Raw genomic sequence first — 17014 nt, 5'->3', positions numbered from 1 at the left:
TTTGGTATCCAGGAGCTCTAAAAGTATAAATAAGTTTATGGACTACTAATAGGAAAAAAATTAAGACTTTTAGGTTAGAAGAACAATCGTTTTTTGAGCCCGGAGTCCTTAGGTATAATGGTGGCAAGGACTCCAGGCTTAAAAACAACAAATTTTAAGTTATTAAGTCTCGTGAATTTTTTTATTATAGCAGTCAACAAACATGTTTAGAGCTTCTGGACACTACAAGCTTGGAAAAAGTAGAGATATAAAGCCGGAGTCCTTTTGGGACTCCGCATCCCTGAAAAATTTTAATTTTTTTGCAAGTACTAACAAATTAAAGTATAAAGTCTATACTTTAATTTGTTAGTACAAATTTAAATTCATTCACCCACAAAAATACTTAACATGGATGTAGGTGCTAAGGGATTTTTATACATTTAACCATTAATAATGCTGTTTTAATTACTATACTGTCCTAGATTTCTAATGAAAAGATAAATACTTATAGGAATAAATTTTTATATATCTTTGTAATAGAAATATATCTAGAATAAAATGTATTCAAAACTTTAACTCCAGATATCTCAGTTTCATATTTGAGTAGGTGACACATTAAGTTGTTCAGCTTAATTTAATTTATTTTAGGGTTAAAAATTTATTTTTTTCAAATCAATTGGATTAAGGGGTATATTAAAAAGTAAATAACTAAGGAGTTTCAAAAGCAAGTGAAAATAATGGTGATAGTAGAAGGACAATTTAAATTTAAAAGTAAGATTTAAGTTGTATTTTCGGTTATGAACAAACATTAGGTTTACATTTTATTAACTTCGTTTTAAGGTTTTATAGTAATAAAGGTAGTATTATATCATATGTCAAATCAACTTAAAGAAAGTGAAATGCTAGATGCTTTATACTTAGGAGAACGTAGAGAAAACTAAAAAAGGTTATACTACATTGCATATCTGAGGAGATGGAATGTGTGAACCTGTAATATAAATTTAATAAAAAGAAGTTGTTATATAATCAAAGCACTTTAGCATAAGTTAAATTTAGCTCAACGGTTTGTCTAAAATTCTATTTTCTATTGTCAAATTTGTTAATGTATTATTGAAGGAATATCAATGGTTTTCGAAATAATGAAATTGAAATAATTTTTTATCAGCCAAAAGTACAAATATTCATAAATAAAAAAGGATCATTTTTATTTTAATACTGTCAACAGTATTGACAAACTTCTGGAACAAACTAAATTTAAAGCCAACACCAATAAAGCACTACTTATTACCAGATACAAAACACTTTACCCTTTGCAATTACATTAGTCTTCGCATTTAAGTTTTTGTTTTTATTTAAGTAATTGTTTTTTTTATTTTATTGTTTTATTTTATCTTTTCCTTTAGGGATCATCCATAAATTACGTAACGTTAAAATTACGTAAATCACTTTCACAATAAACAAAACAAAAAAGATCAAAAGTCTTTTTTGTTTTGTTTATTGTGTTTTTGATTCTTAATTTAAATAAAAAATCAAAATAGCTCATTAAGTTTAATGAAAATCACAGCGTAAAAGAGTGTAATATCTCCTACTTTTGTTTTTTAAATATATTTTGTGTTGCGTAATTTAAGGACGATCCCTTAGGAGATTATTGCACAAAATTTTCACAGAAACAAAAACGCTGTTACTAAATTATTAATTAAAAAAAACGGCTACATTTTAAAATGTATGTTGTATAAAATACAATAAGTGCAACGCCTAACCCCAGAAGTATTTAATTATGAGGATATTAAAAAGTTAAAATTCTGGAATTTTTTAACAACATAAAAAACATTGCCGTTTAAAAATATGGTATTTAAAATTCCTTTTATTATAATCAACATATGCATAGAATAAAATAAAAAAATAAAAAGTAATCTGCAATAAATTCCTAATAAAAAAGCTAAAATCTATATCTGAGGACCTATAAAATGGGTTTAAGTAAGTCATCTTTTTTATAAGTTAACTTTAGGTAAGTTTTCATTTTTGTTGACTTTAATTATATGAACTATAGCAACATAAATATTATTAAAAACTTAAATCATAGCATTGTTATAAGATTAACAGTAACTAGTCTTTTTAAAAAATAATTTACACCAAAGACATCTTTTTTTATGGTGGTACTTTTTAAAGTCAGTCACAGCAGGAACTCTATGGTATAAAAATGAAATAAATTGTTATTGAAAATATTGACTATATAAATTTTATGTGTTATGTATTGTGCTAATTCATTTAAAAATAAAAACTTAATAATATGTGTCTAAATAAATAATAAATAAAAACTTTGTGAGTGTTGGAAGACTAGATAAACTATTTAAAAACAAGCAATACTTTTTTGACACCGTCGAAGATAGTGTCAAAAAAGTATCACTTAAGTGTCAAAAATAGTGTCAAAAAAGATAGTCACATTAAGATAAAAACTATGCATTTATTCAAAAATTTAGTTCTTTGGTTGTAATGAATGATTAGAAGTAGTGAGTTTTAATAATGTAGCTACCTAAAATTAATTTTTAACAATAGATACCTATTGAGAAGGTAAGCCAAGTTGTCAACACAAAACATCACAATGATAACTCACAAAAGTAAGGCATAGCATAAGATATTTAAAGTACACAATTTAATAACAAAACAAAAAATTTACGACTGCAAAAATAATAACAGTGGAGACTTACATATTTTAATTTATTGTTTGTTTACACACCAATTGTTTTAAGTATTATACTAAAAACAATGTTAAAATAACAGTTACTAAAGGTCCGTAAAATGAGCGGGGTAATCATAAAATTAACCATTCAAAAATTACACAATAGCTTTTTGAGCATTGTACGAAAACATTAAATTTCGATTTTTATTAATGGGAAACTTTAAAGAGTTGTTCATTTTAATATTTTATTATTTAAATTGAACATTAGTTAGTTAATAATAAAAACAATTATGAAAAAGATATGATTTAAAATATGTTATTAGAATTTTTTTGCTTTTCTTTAAATAGCTATAAGTGGTTTAAAATAGATTTTTATATTTTTAAACATCTCTGTGTTTAATTTTATATAAATATCTGCGCTAGAGTTACGGGCATTTAATTGACATTTTTATTTGATTTATATATGTTAATATTGAATAAAATTTTAATAAGAAATAGATGTAGTTGCAATTTCTTTTATTTAAATTATTTGATCATCGCTAAATTCCATTAGGATGTTGTGATTTGAAGATGTTTCATTTTTAATATTAGATTGTACTTTATGCTTTATTTTTCTAGTTTTATCTGATGATTTATCAAAGTTATTGAAGTTTAATTTTTTAAAAGCAATAATAATATTAACAACGTGGTTTTGTAATGATATTTTTTATAATAATTTCAAGATCAATGATCAAATATTTTTTATTGAGTAACAACTCTCTGTGATTAAAATAAACTTTACAGTTTTTAAAAAACTAAGAATTTAAAGACAAAAAAATATCCGGAAATGCTTCTGACTTACCGCAGATTTCGTAAAATAGCTTGAACTTTTCGGAGTGACCAGACTGAGAGTGCAACAAATATTGTCTAAATGACTTTTTCTGGCGCAGATTTTTATAATTTGGATGAATTCAATGCTATTTTAGCTGATATTACGCTGCTATTTATAGGAAACAGAATTTTAATTGAAATGTTAGGTTACCTAATTTAATTTATCCTAACTTTGATGGCAATGGTAAAAATTTCTCCCACAAGTTCTACAAAGTATTTTTTGAAACACCAAGTTTTTTTTTAAATCTGAGTTAAAGCTCACTATTCTTATAAGTTTTGAAGTTGCAAGTCTTGTTCTTTGACTGGTGCCTCCAGTTAACATTTTAACATGTATTTCACAACATTACTAAAAAATAAAAATCTATTATGATTCATTGGGAATGTTTTTGCTACCTCTTATCCTACAATTAGTTTTAGTTCTAGGTTCTATCATAAGTTTATTTTTCTACTGCTAAATGTGCATGAAAACACTATATATACAAGTTTCTACATTTAATTTTGTAAAAAATAAGCTACAAGCTTTCAAAAGTGAAGAAATTAAATGCATTAAGAACAATAAATAAAAAGCTAAACTTTGAAATAAGGACATCAAAAAGAAAAAGGGATGACTTCATCCAATGGAAATGGCTGTTTTCATAGTCACATATCTTTAAAAGATATTATTAGTACCACTTATCTTTAAAAAATATTATTAAAAATATTATTACTTCTCCTGAAGTAATACTACACTATAAAACTATATTAATGTTTAATGGTTTTATAGTGTAGTATTTTTTTATTACCTGTCGTTTATATTACCTATCTAGCTAATTACAAAACTTCCAACATTATATTTCCAACTAACATAAATATATATATATTTTTTGTGTGTGTGTGCGTTTATTGTAACCAAAGTCGTTAAGGGTTATCTTTGCAAGGACTAATTGATCGTTGGTGTTCAAAATAATTTTCAAATAAGCTATTTGTTAAAGCACTATGTTTAGCAATTCTTTCAGCTTTAGTTGCTCCATAATGTAATGAAACTTTTAATACAGCAAAAACTCATTATGTAAGCAGCAAGTTTAACATTCCTTACTAAATATCAACTTTGTATGCTCAACAGTAGGTTTAGCTAATATGCGCCTTATTCTCTATTTTTATAGAAAATAGACAATATGATTCCACTGAACAAATAATATAAGTAATACACCAATGGCAGTGGTTTAGTGGTAGAGTACTGACTTTGTTAGTGAGAAGTTTCAATCCCCAATATAACACTGGTGTCCTGCGCTTACCTTTTTTTCCTGCATAGTGGCCTTGTTTGTTAAGGTTCGTCTTTTGGAGTTAAAGACTTGAGAAAGAATTGGAAGCACAAATTTAAAAAAAAAAGAAAGGTGAATAGTATTTAAAAAGTTTGTATATTACTATATAATGTAATAATCGGTATTATGTACAATAATAGTAGTAAAATCTACTAATAAATGTTAAATCTTATTTGGGTAAAGTTCCTTTAACTCTAATCTCTTTTTCATATAACCTGTATACACAATACATTTTTTGATTACACTTAAGGCAGATTTAAATATCCTTAGTACCTATGTGTATAATCACAAACGTTTTTTGTGTATATTCGCACACCTTCTTGCTTTTTGTCTATTAATTGTTTTTTCAGCCGCGTTTTTGTCACTCTGTCTAATTTAATTGCTCATAACAATCTATATTGTGTACCAGGATTATGAGGGTGTTAGCCCCATAACCACATTATGGTGCATTCAAATAATATTTTTGAAACTCCTTATCTGTGGCATCCTGTCATGCAATTAGCCTTGATCACTGATCCAAGTTATTAGTTGTACTCTTGAATTAATAAAAGGGTGGTTGGGGCTTTTTTTCAGAACAGCTATTTCATAATAATTTCAATAGGGTTTAATATGTTTGTTTAAGTTTTATGCTATTGTTAAAAATAAACAAAAGCATAATTTTTGACCAACCAAGATTTAAACCAAGATTAAAAAGATTTTTTAAATGTCACAATTTTTAAAGCCTGTTTACACAGAAAGTTTTTATTCTTATCACTGACTGATATTTATATTTTCTTATTTTTTTTTTTTAGTTTTGAGATGTTATTTTTTTTTGCTAACAAGTAAAAATCATCAAACAGGGTTTAGGGGGGGTAGGGGTCCTAATAAGTTTAAGGTGGGTGGGAAACATTTTTGAAAATTTATGAACATCATGTGTATTAAGCACCTTTTAGGCAGCCTCTTTTGGTTAATTAGCAAGATTAAGACTGCTGCGTAGCTCATTGCTTGGGATGCCATGCTCTATCTTTGGTTAAGTCAAGTCTTATAACATTTAACATGAAAAACTATTACCACCACCTAACTTTTTCTTTTTTTTAAAAATCTTCATAGCAGTTTGCAAAATTAACTAGATTTAATTGCTCTTTGGGAGACTAATTTGAATTCAACTGTTTCATCTTTGGACCTCAGTGTTGATGGTTGTTACTCTTTGATTTGCAAAGACTCCAATTGTCACATGCATGGCATTCACATATACTTTTACGGAAGATAGGTGAGCTGATACCTATCAGCTCACCTATCTTCCGTAAAATCAGGTTTAAATCTTCTGATTTTTATGTGCTTCTGTTTAGCACCTCTTAGTTTAATCACCTTTTACTTTGTTCTTTATCGTTCTCATTCTTATTAAGACTGAACTCTTATTGATGTAATTACTGATCAAATTTTCTCTTTTTCCCTCAACCAATATTTTTGTTATTAGAGGCTTTTATGCTCATCACACCCAATTGCTAACACCATTGACCCTACTAGCACTAATGCTCATAACCTCTGTTTTTCTCGATCTTTTTCTCAGATAAATTTTTGACTTGTTTTCCAGACAACCCTGGTCACTTACCTTCTCTCCTTGATTTGTGTCATGTCTCTGACTCTAGCTTTCATTTGGCATTTCTTTGTTCTTTTTCAAGTAGATCAGACTATGCAATGATCTCTCTAAATCTATTATCTCTATATATACTAATTGTTCAGACTCGCCTTTTCATTGCACTAGTTAATAATACATACTAATAACCTAAAGTTATCTGGGTATCCTTAAAGGTGTTCTTTTTGTGGTTTTCTTTTGTGAGGATCTTTGTGTTAATGCCATTTGTGTCTCTGCTAATAAATGCACCTTCTAGGCAATCTGTTGCACCTAGGAAGATATAGAAGTTTTTCTTTCTCTTGTTGATTTTAAGTCAAGCCTCATTCTACTCCGTTGTTTTTTGTTCCAATTGTAATCATTTTTTTTACAAGAACAGCTTCTTGAGAACAAATGTTTTTTTTATATTGCAAGAAATCCATGTAAAAGTATTTTACAAAAACAACTCTCTTGAGAACAAATGTTTTTTTTATATTGCAAGAATTTCATGTAAAAAGGTGCTGTCTGATGCTTCAATATCTGATGCTATCTGCTGTCTGATGCTTCAATATTTTCAGTTAACTGAATCTCTTATTTAATCTCAGAAGTCTTCCAATGTTAGGTGTTTAAATCACTCCATCATCCATTGTTAAAGTCATTTCTTAATTAAACTCTGCTTGTGGTCCAGACAACAATCACTGTCAAAATGTTTTCCTAAATTCTCTTTAATTCTCTCTAAACTATTTTTAACTGTTTTTCAATTGATTGAAACTGGCTTGATAACTGTGTAACGGAATGTTTCTATTGTGCATTAGATACAGGTGCAGAAGCAAGGAATATTGCTCTGGAAATACCAAAGGCTTTTGAGTAAGTCTGGCGTGCTGGTCTTCTCTCATAAGCTTGTTTCATTTGGTGTTTCTGCAAAAATATTAAAGTATTATAATATAACAGTATTAAAGTCATTCCATATAAAACCCAACACTGTTTTCAATTTCAAAAAGCCTGTGGGGTATAACAATTTTCCATCTTGGTCCTGTGTTGTTTCTTATCAACATTATTGATCCTTCTAACAATCTTTTACTTAAAGTGGCTCTAGTGGCTGACAACTCAAGTCTATACTCTTGTCCCGACAAAAAGTCTTTTTGATTGCTTAAAATAATCAGCCAATCTTGAATCTGATCTCTCTTTTGTAACAGCTTGGGGCTTGCTGTGACTTAGAAATTTTAACTCCAACAAAACTCAGTTATTTATTGTAAACAACTATGAAAATTTTGTTGGCATTCTCATTAATATTATTGATCCTGCTAAAAATCTTAAGTGGCCCTACTGGCTCTACCATTCTTGATCCTCCATTGGAAAGCTAACATTTGCTAAGATTGCTAACGTTTTGCTCACCATTTTCTTTTTGCCAATTCCATACTCTACTTCTACAAATCTCTTTTTTATCCCTGTATCAAATACTGTTGTTATATTTGGGTTGGTTCTTCTAATGATGCTCTTTTTCTTCTAGATGAGGTTCAAAATTGCATTATAAATGTAGTTGTAAATGTAATAAGCTTGAGCTATTGTCTCATTGTCATAAGGATCTCTTTCTTTTTTCAACTAATAATGAGCTAAAACTAACTAAAAAAAAGGCATGTATAAAAGTTACATTTAACTAAGTTATAATAAAATAAAATTTTGTTATTAATAGTGATGTATTATGCAACTACATAAAACAATATGTATTTAAATGCAAAAAATCCACTTACATAAAGTTATGTACAAACAACTGTAAGTGTAAACGTCTGTACTACTGACAGAAGGTAAGTTGAGGTTGTGGATTATTTAAGTATTGTGTATAATGTAAGAAACTTTTAAAACTTTTTTTAAAATTGAAAGTCTTTTTGCTTAAATAATTTTGTTTTGTCATTATTTAATAATCCGCAAAAATGTGAAAATTTGAAATTACAGTATAATGGTTTTGATGGAAGAAAAGACAATAAAATAACAACTACGAGAACAGTTAAAGGAGAACATATTACAATAGTTAGAGAACCAAGTAGCAACTATAGAGATCATCTAACACCTGATAATTCTCGCTGCTATTTTTCAAACATGTGTTTGAGTTAATTGATGGAAAAACTTCTGACCTAGCATCATTTAAAGGAGATATTGGTAAAAAAATAACAGATGACTTAACTAATTTAGAAGTAGTTCCTTTCAAAAAAAATTAAAGGTATTTTTCATATACTTGCTGATAAGATCCTTAGTACATTAAGCTCAGATCAAAAATATCTTTACAGTATCTGTTTATCTATTCAATCAAGAGAGGTTTTAAAAAAATCTAAAAGTTCTCCTGGAAAAATTAATCATGCTTGGTGGCTCACAAAAGCAAATTGTGTTCTACGTTTATATATTTCTATAGTAATGCAAACAAAAGAACTTGTTGACTTGGTTACAATTATTATGCAATACTATCTATACTATATATCATATATATACAATTATATACAATACTATGCAATACACCAGGACAGTTCCATATTAAATTACATTGTTTGACAATAGATGGTGCTCAAAATTTATATATCTGGCTTATTATTATTATGTATCTGGCTCAATTAATAAGAAATGCAGTTATTGATGTAAAATATAAGGAGGTAATGAGGTAAAATATAAGGAGGTTAATAAAGTATAAGGAGGTAAATAGGTTATAAGGAGGTTAATAAAATATAAGGAGGTAATTTTAAAATGAAACTCATTTTTTCCCAACACTTTGAATATATTATTGGCAATGGTAAATGATGAAATAAAAGAAGTCACAACTGCAGCCATACAATGGATTCTTAAGTCCAGAAATACTAACGAACAAAATAAACATTTTAAACTTCCTGCAACACTAAATCTTGGAGCCAATGATTGCAGTGAAATGGTATATCAGGACATTGAGAAAGTTAATTCCCACCTTTACTGAATGTTTTTTTCAAATGATGATATTTTGAAAGACAATGACAGTCCATTAAGTTTTCCAAAATAACCTTGTAATAGTCAAAGTATGAAAAAAATTGTTAGAATAGTCACAAAAGCATCAGAAATTAGTATATGTATATAATAATAATTAATATATGTATATTAGTATATATATATAATTAATATATGTATATTAGTGTATGCATATATATATATATATATATATATATATATATATATATATATATATATATATATATATATATATACATATATATATTTTTTATAGAATCAAAGTTCTTTTTACTAGATTTTTTCATTTTTGAAAGTTTGTATTTTTTTTTGTTATTTCACCTCTCCAAGGCCGAGAAGGCCACTACAGATGAGGAGACTACTTAATTGTAATTATACCCCTTTCTCAACTCTTTTACTCCAAAACATGAACCTTGACAAACAAGGCCGCTGCGCGGAGAAACAAGTTGAGTGCGGTACTACCAGGGACGTGGTGGGGATAGAACTCGGAACCTCTTGTTTATAAAGTGAGTGCTCTACCATGACACCACTACCGCATTTTTCTCTAAACTTTTACTATATTCTTTCAAATACAAATGTTGATGCTTATCTTAAAAATGAAATCATTTTGGTATTTATATTAAAGGAAGCTTTTTTAAAATTATATTCCTTTTTTAGAGAGTTTATAGTGTATAATTAAATCACTACAATTAAATGGTATAAAACACAATTACGATGAAAATTGCAAACTTTAACCCCATTTTTCTCTAAAATGCTATAAAATCTGATATTGTGTAAAACCCCTACAAAGACTAAAAAAATTTGACCCACCCTAATATATATATATATATATATATATATATATATATATATATATATATATATATATATATATATATATATATATATATATATATATATATATATATATGTATATATATATATATATATATATATATATATATATATATATGTACACACACACACACATTCTTGCTTGGTTGTTTTTTTATAGTTTTCCCATAAAACTTCAAGTTTATGTTTTACAAAAGTTATTAAAAAAATTGTTATTAAAAATTTATTTTGTAGACCAGAAAAAGTTTAAAAAGTTTTTTTTTATTGCTTGATAGACTACCTGCCCAAACCAAACCCTCAGTTAATGTTGTAGCACTTCCTTGTACCAGCAGGCTATAAGATCTAACAGCACTCTCTTGTAGCTGCAGTCTATAAGATAGTCGATATAGCAAAACTTGCGCATTTACGGTAAAATAATAAAAATAAAATTTTTTATTTATTAACAAAAAAACATTCTGTATGTTTTTAAAAACATTCAGAATATTTTTAAAAATATTCTAGTTCTTTAATTTCCTTTTTTGTGGTTTTTTAAAAAGCAATGAATTTGATTAGTTTCCTCAATTAAATTAATGTATTTTAACATAATTTGTACTTTATTTTGTTTTGCTACATGTCATAGAGTAGATAAGAGCCAATTTTTTTCAATTGTTCACCTCCCCAAGACTGAGAAGGCCACTACAGCTGAGAAGGTTTTTTTTTTTTTTGTGGTTACAAAAAATAAAACATTCAGAATGTTTTTATTTTAAAAAAATAAAGCAGAAACATTAGGAATGTTTTAAAAACATTCTAGTCTTTTAATTTGTGGTTTTGTGGTTAAATTACTTCCTGCAATTAAGTTAATGTGTTTTGACATAATTTAACCATAATTTTGTCAGCTTTAAAACCACAAACAATCGAAGAACCATTTTTTACCAAAAACATGTTTTCTTAGCCGTAAAGTATAGGAATATATATATATATATATATATATATATATATATATATATATATATATATATATATATATATATATATATATATATACATACATACATACATACATACATACATACTTACACATGCTCTTATAAGGGGTTGTAATTTTTTCCATAAAATTTAAACATTTCAAGCAATAGATTAAAATGTTTAAAAACTAAAAATATATATATTTTTAAATTGATAGACTGCCTGCAAAATCAAAACCCTTAGTCAAAAGAGCTTGCATATTCTACCTATTTGTCAGTTGATCTATGTAAAACATAGTTCATCTATGTTTTACATATTTATCAGTTGATGTATGTACACTATGCGTGCTAATTCCTTAATAAATTAGTTAATAAAACAAAAATGAAAAAGCAATTAAAGTAAACAAATAAATTAAGTGATAAAAACATTAAAAAAATAAACAATATTCTTGTCTATTATGTTGCATTTTTGTGTTGTTTTTTTTTTTAAACATTAAAATTTAATTGCTTAGGGCACTTAATTTAATGATTTTTATATGAAGTTTACTTGATTTTTTCATTTTCAAACATAAAGAGTTTTTAAGAGATTTTTTACCACAAATGGTAATTGTAAGCCATTTACTGTGTGTGTGTGTGTGTGTGTGTGTGTGTGTGTGTTTGTGTAATTTGATGTTTGAATTTTTAAAATTACAAAGTCATAAAAACTTAAGACTATTTTAAATAGTTATTATTATATATAATAAAAAATATATATTAAACTATTATAATAATTCTAAAACAAATCCTGATAATAATCTTTAATATATTCAAAAAATAAGTTCTTCTAACAACTTTGATTTATTAATCATGATATCCTAAAATATTTGAAATTAATTTAAGAAATGAAAGAAAGTATAATAAAATATTTGAAAGTAATTTAAGAAATGAAAGAAAATAAAATAGATTAATTAAAATATAAATGTAAATTATAATAAAATTGAAGATTAAAATATATATATATTTATATATATATATATATATATATATATATATATATATATATATATATATATATATATATATATATATATATATATAAGATTGTATTTAAATTAAAAATAAACAAAAATGTAAAAAAAATATAGATTGTATTTAAATTAAAAATAAACAAAAATGTAAAAAAAAAAAACTCTTAATTCCTTTGGTTGATGACACTGATTGGCTTTCTAAAAAAAAAAAATATTAAAAGAAAACAAAACAAATGTAACTTTATCAATTGATGAAGTTTGAAAGTTTGACATCCTAATGTCTATAAGTTAGATTTTAAAAAGAAATGTTTTTTTTTAAAAGAAATTTTTATTTCCAATATGCAATTAAAATGTAAAATATCATAATGCATGTGTTCACAAGCTTAATAAAAAGAAGAAAAAAACATAATTAAAAAGTTAATATCAAAAAAAATACTTTTATATAAAAACATTCAAAAATACTTTTGCTTTAAAATATTTAAAATTATCTTTGATAGAATTATTAAAAAACACTTAATAAAATAAATTTAAAGAAATTCAAATGATTAAAAACATATTTCAAAATGTCAAAAACTAAAAAAAAGTCATTAATATATTTAAAAAGCGCCTGTTTATCAAAAATAGCAAAACAAAAATAGTGTTAACATTACCATACTTTTCAATTGAGATAAGCTGATAATGGTATTTTGACTAATTATGAATACTAATTATATTAAGATTCATAATTTTCAAATCAATCCTATATCATGATTTAAATTAGAATTTTAATAATATATTATGCAATATCTTTTCTTCTAATTCTAAAAATTATAAAAACTTTAATGTAATTTATTTCTTAAATAAAAACAAAAAACAATGAATAAGTTAATCTAGCAACACCCTTACACATATTACAAAACACCATAACACATATAACAAAAATTAAATATACATCATTGCTAAAGTACCAAAAATACTTTAGTAATGATGTATGAATGTACATTGAGCATTGAACCGTGTAAAATTTATACAATAAGTGAAAATATATGATAGTAATTAGAATAAAAATATTGAAAAATGGTTTGAAATTGAAAGGTGATTTTGATATTTTATTTTTTTTAAACTTTTTGGTTTTTTTTTGAAATAATTGAATTGGTTATTTTTTTGCCTATAGCCAATTAGTAAAAGAAAATATCATTAATTTTTGTGTGCTTTTTTCAATAGATTTTTTATGAGGAGATTAGTGTTGTCAACAAAATAGGAGGGGGAAAGATAAAAGTGTTATGTTTTTTAAGGGGTACTAAAGAAGCATCTGGTATTTGAGTTTAATTGTTTTGTTTTTTTGTAATGCAGTTATTAATATTTACTGTTTTATTACTTCCTTACTATGTTCTCTTATTGAGTAAGTTATTTTTGAGGGGTGTATAGTTATTTTTGCTTATTTTAAAAAAATACTTTTTTTGTTTCTTTGTTTTACATTGTATGCAATATAAAAATATAAAAAGAGATTGTTATTTTTAGTAATTTTTATATCATTATTTTTGATAAAATAGTTAATCAAAAATAATGAATTTTTATAGCATGTTTTTTAATAAGTGTTTTTTAATAAGTGAATTTTTATAGTACATTTTTTAATAATATGTTTCGATGAAAAAAATTAAAATATCAAGTAATAATTTTACTTAAATAGTGATATTTAAATATTGTGTAATATAAAAAATAGTAAAATTACAGCCAAAATTATTTAAAAAAAGGAATGCTACTTATACCCAAAAAATATCAGGTGCTGAAAAGTAAAACAACTTGTTTAAAATCCTCATTGTTTATACACATTTTGTGTGTCATGTGTGTTTGTATATATATATATATATATATATATATATATATATATATATATATATATATATATATATATATATATATATATATATATATATATACACACACACACACACACACATATATATATGACACATTAAAAAAGATAAAAATTTTAAAAACAAAAATTAGTTTTTTAACCAAGAAAATAGTAAAAAAAACCTTAAAGAGTATTAAATTCATTGTTGTATAATAATTGTTTTTTTCTCCAGTAATAAAACGTCAATTTCCATATTTAAAACAATCATATCCTTTTATTTTTATTATTTGTGCCCAATAAAAATATTTTTGTTAAGACTAACAAATTTTAAAAAGTTGAAAAAAAAAAAAAAAACTTTTTAATATTAATGTTATAAAATTTAACAGATGGTAAAAAAATTATGCAATGTAATATGGAAGGTATAAAATTAGTATTTTTCAGGGAACACATTCAGATCCTGGCATTAATCAACAAGCTTTGTATTTATTGTTCAAAGAGTGCAAAGATAAACTTGATTGGAAGTATTCTATTCGTGTTAGTTACATAGAAATTTACAATGAAATGATAAGAGATTTGCTGTGTTCTTGTCCTACTGAAAAATTAAAGGTCAAGCAGAGTAAGGAAGGCACATATGTACCAGGATTAACAAGCATAGAAGTTGAAAATATTTACAATGTCAATGAGGTAAATTATTTCTAAAAGGATTTTTTTTGAACGGAAACACCTTACTAGAAGAACAATGTAATATTTTTATGTAAAAGTTTATTAAAAAAGTTTATTCAAGTTGTCTTTTTTAATACTATTCATAATACTTTTTTCAATAACAACATTTTTTTATATATATGAAATATTAAAAACAGTAAGCGATATTGTAGGTATTTAAAAATAATAACTGGACTAGTAAAGTTATTATTTTGAAACCTCTACAATATCACTTACTTTTATAACAACTATTAAACTAAAAAATGTTGTCGTTGGAAAAAGTATTATGAATAGTATTAAAAATGCAGCTTGAAAAAAGTTTTTCATAAACTATTTCATAAAAATATTACATTATTCTATACTTCGATTTCTTTTCACTGCCTCAATTTTTATTTTAAAATGTTGCTTTTTTTTAGTAAATTATAAAGTTAGAATAATACTTTCGATTTGCAATAAGTAAGATCTTTTGAACATTCAAATAAACTTAAAGTTGAATTATAACCAAGTTATTCACAAAAAATAGCAGAAAAATGTCATTAACGCCATGATATTTTCATAATAAATAACTTTTTGACGTGTTTTTTGTTACTAATGTTTAATATAAGTTACAAATGTTGATTGGTTACATTGAGAAATGTTGATTGCCTACATTGAGAAATGTTTATTGGTTACATTCAGAAATGTTGATTGGCTACATTGAGTTTACATTGAAAAGTATGGCAATTGAAAAGCTTTTATTTGTTAAGCAAGTCAAATAAATACGAACCTTTTTCTTTTTTGATTTTTTCATATATAACATACAAGTTTTTTGATTTTTTTTACATTTAACTTACAAATTTTGATTTTTTCATATAAATGACTTAGAAGTTTTTTTGGTGTTTTCATTTATGTAACTTACAAGTTTTTGATTTTTTCATTCATATAACATATATATTTTTTGTATTTTTATACATTTAACTTTAAAGTTTTTTGACTTTTTCATAATATAATTTACCATTTTTTTGATTTTTCCATCCATATAACTTACAAGTTTTTTGATTTTTTCATACATTTAACTTAAAAGGTGTTTGATTTTTTAACCATATAACTTATAATTTTTTTTATTTCTTTTTTCATTTTTTTTTTTTTTTTTAGTTTATTTAACTTACAAGTTTTTTAATTTTTTTATACATTTAACTCAGGTTTTTTTGATTTTTTATATATATAACTTACAATTTTTGTTGATTTTTTTTGTCTATATAACTTACATTTTATTTTGATTTTTTCATATATACAAAGAGAGGCAACCTTAATAGAATAAAACTTGACTTTGAATTTTTCTAACGACTTTCTTTTTTGTAATAGATATTTTTTAAATTGTTTTTTTTTATATGGTTCGATGTACTAATTTATGAAAACAAAGATATACAAAATAATATTTACGATGAAATCGTTATTTTTTTGTATAAATGTGTTTTGTTTCTAGTTTGTTATTTAGATATCGACTTTGGGTATCTGTTGCTTTATTATTTGGGTTTAGTGGCACATAGTTGTTATCATATCTGAATCAATAATTATATCTAATTGTTTCTTAAAAACAAATCCATCTTTTGTTTCGTGTCCTTTTTTTTATTACACTAAATAAATGGTTACTGAAAGTTTTGTCCAGTTTATTGCAGTTTCCAATTTTGTTTTTAATTTTCATTTTTTTATGTTCTTCCTAATCTGGTTTCTGGTTAATATTGCAGACCGTTTTTAGCATTCTTCCTATATGTGGTTTTACACTAGGTATATAGAATTGATTTCATATTTAGCAGTTAATTTTCATGTATAATGCTAATGTTGAACTAATGATTAGACTTTTCAATACTGTATTTCTTTTTTTTAATAATGTTTCATATACTTTTAAAAAGTTTAAAAGTTCTAAATTGTTCAACTTTATTTTTTAGTTGTTCAACCCTATTTTTTAGTTGTTCAACTTTATTTTTTAGTTGTTCAACCTTATTTTTTAGTTGTTCAACTTAGGCAAAAGAAATCGAATTACTGCTGCTACTGATATGAACGCTCATTCAAGTCGATCCCATTCTGTTCTTGTGATCAATGTTTCCGGCACAAATATGAATGTAAATATCAAAGTTTCAGGTATTTTGTAATCTTTGTTTATAAATATTTCTGTAACATTTCTTTCATTTTGATATAAGTACAGTAAGGGTGTGTTTTTTAATATTTAAATAAATACAACCCCAATTTTTAAATAGTATAAACTGTTGTTTTTTTTAGGCAAACTTAACTTAGTCGATCTAGC

At 25.0% G+C, this 17014-nt stretch overlaps 1 protein-coding gene across 1 annotated transcript in view; it reads left to right on the top strand.

Annotated features, from left to right (window-relative positions):
- The window catches only part of LOC101238359 (kinesin-like protein KIFC3), a 98565-nt gene that overhangs the window by 71009 nt on the left and 10542 nt on the right, over positions 1 to 17014 (top strand). Inside the window, exons 9-11 of the mRNA XM_065792901.1 lie at positions 14470 to 14712; positions 16722 to 16851; positions 16990 to 17014. The exon at positions 16990 to 17014 is cut by the window's right edge and continues 173 nt beyond it. Coding sequence (XP_065648973.1) covers positions 14470 to 14712; positions 16722 to 16851; positions 16990 to 17014 — 398 coding nt within the window. The remainder of the gene's footprint in view (positions 1 to 14469; positions 14713 to 16721; positions 16852 to 16989) is intronic.

This window comes from Hydra vulgaris, chromosome 03, assembly GCF_038396675.1.
Source record: "Hydra vulgaris chromosome 03, alternate assembly HydraT2T_AEP".
Lineage (NCBI taxonomy): Eukaryota > Metazoa > Cnidaria > Hydrozoa > Anthoathecata > Hydridae > Hydra > Hydra vulgaris.
This window is presented reverse-complemented; position numbering and strand designations above follow the sequence as displayed.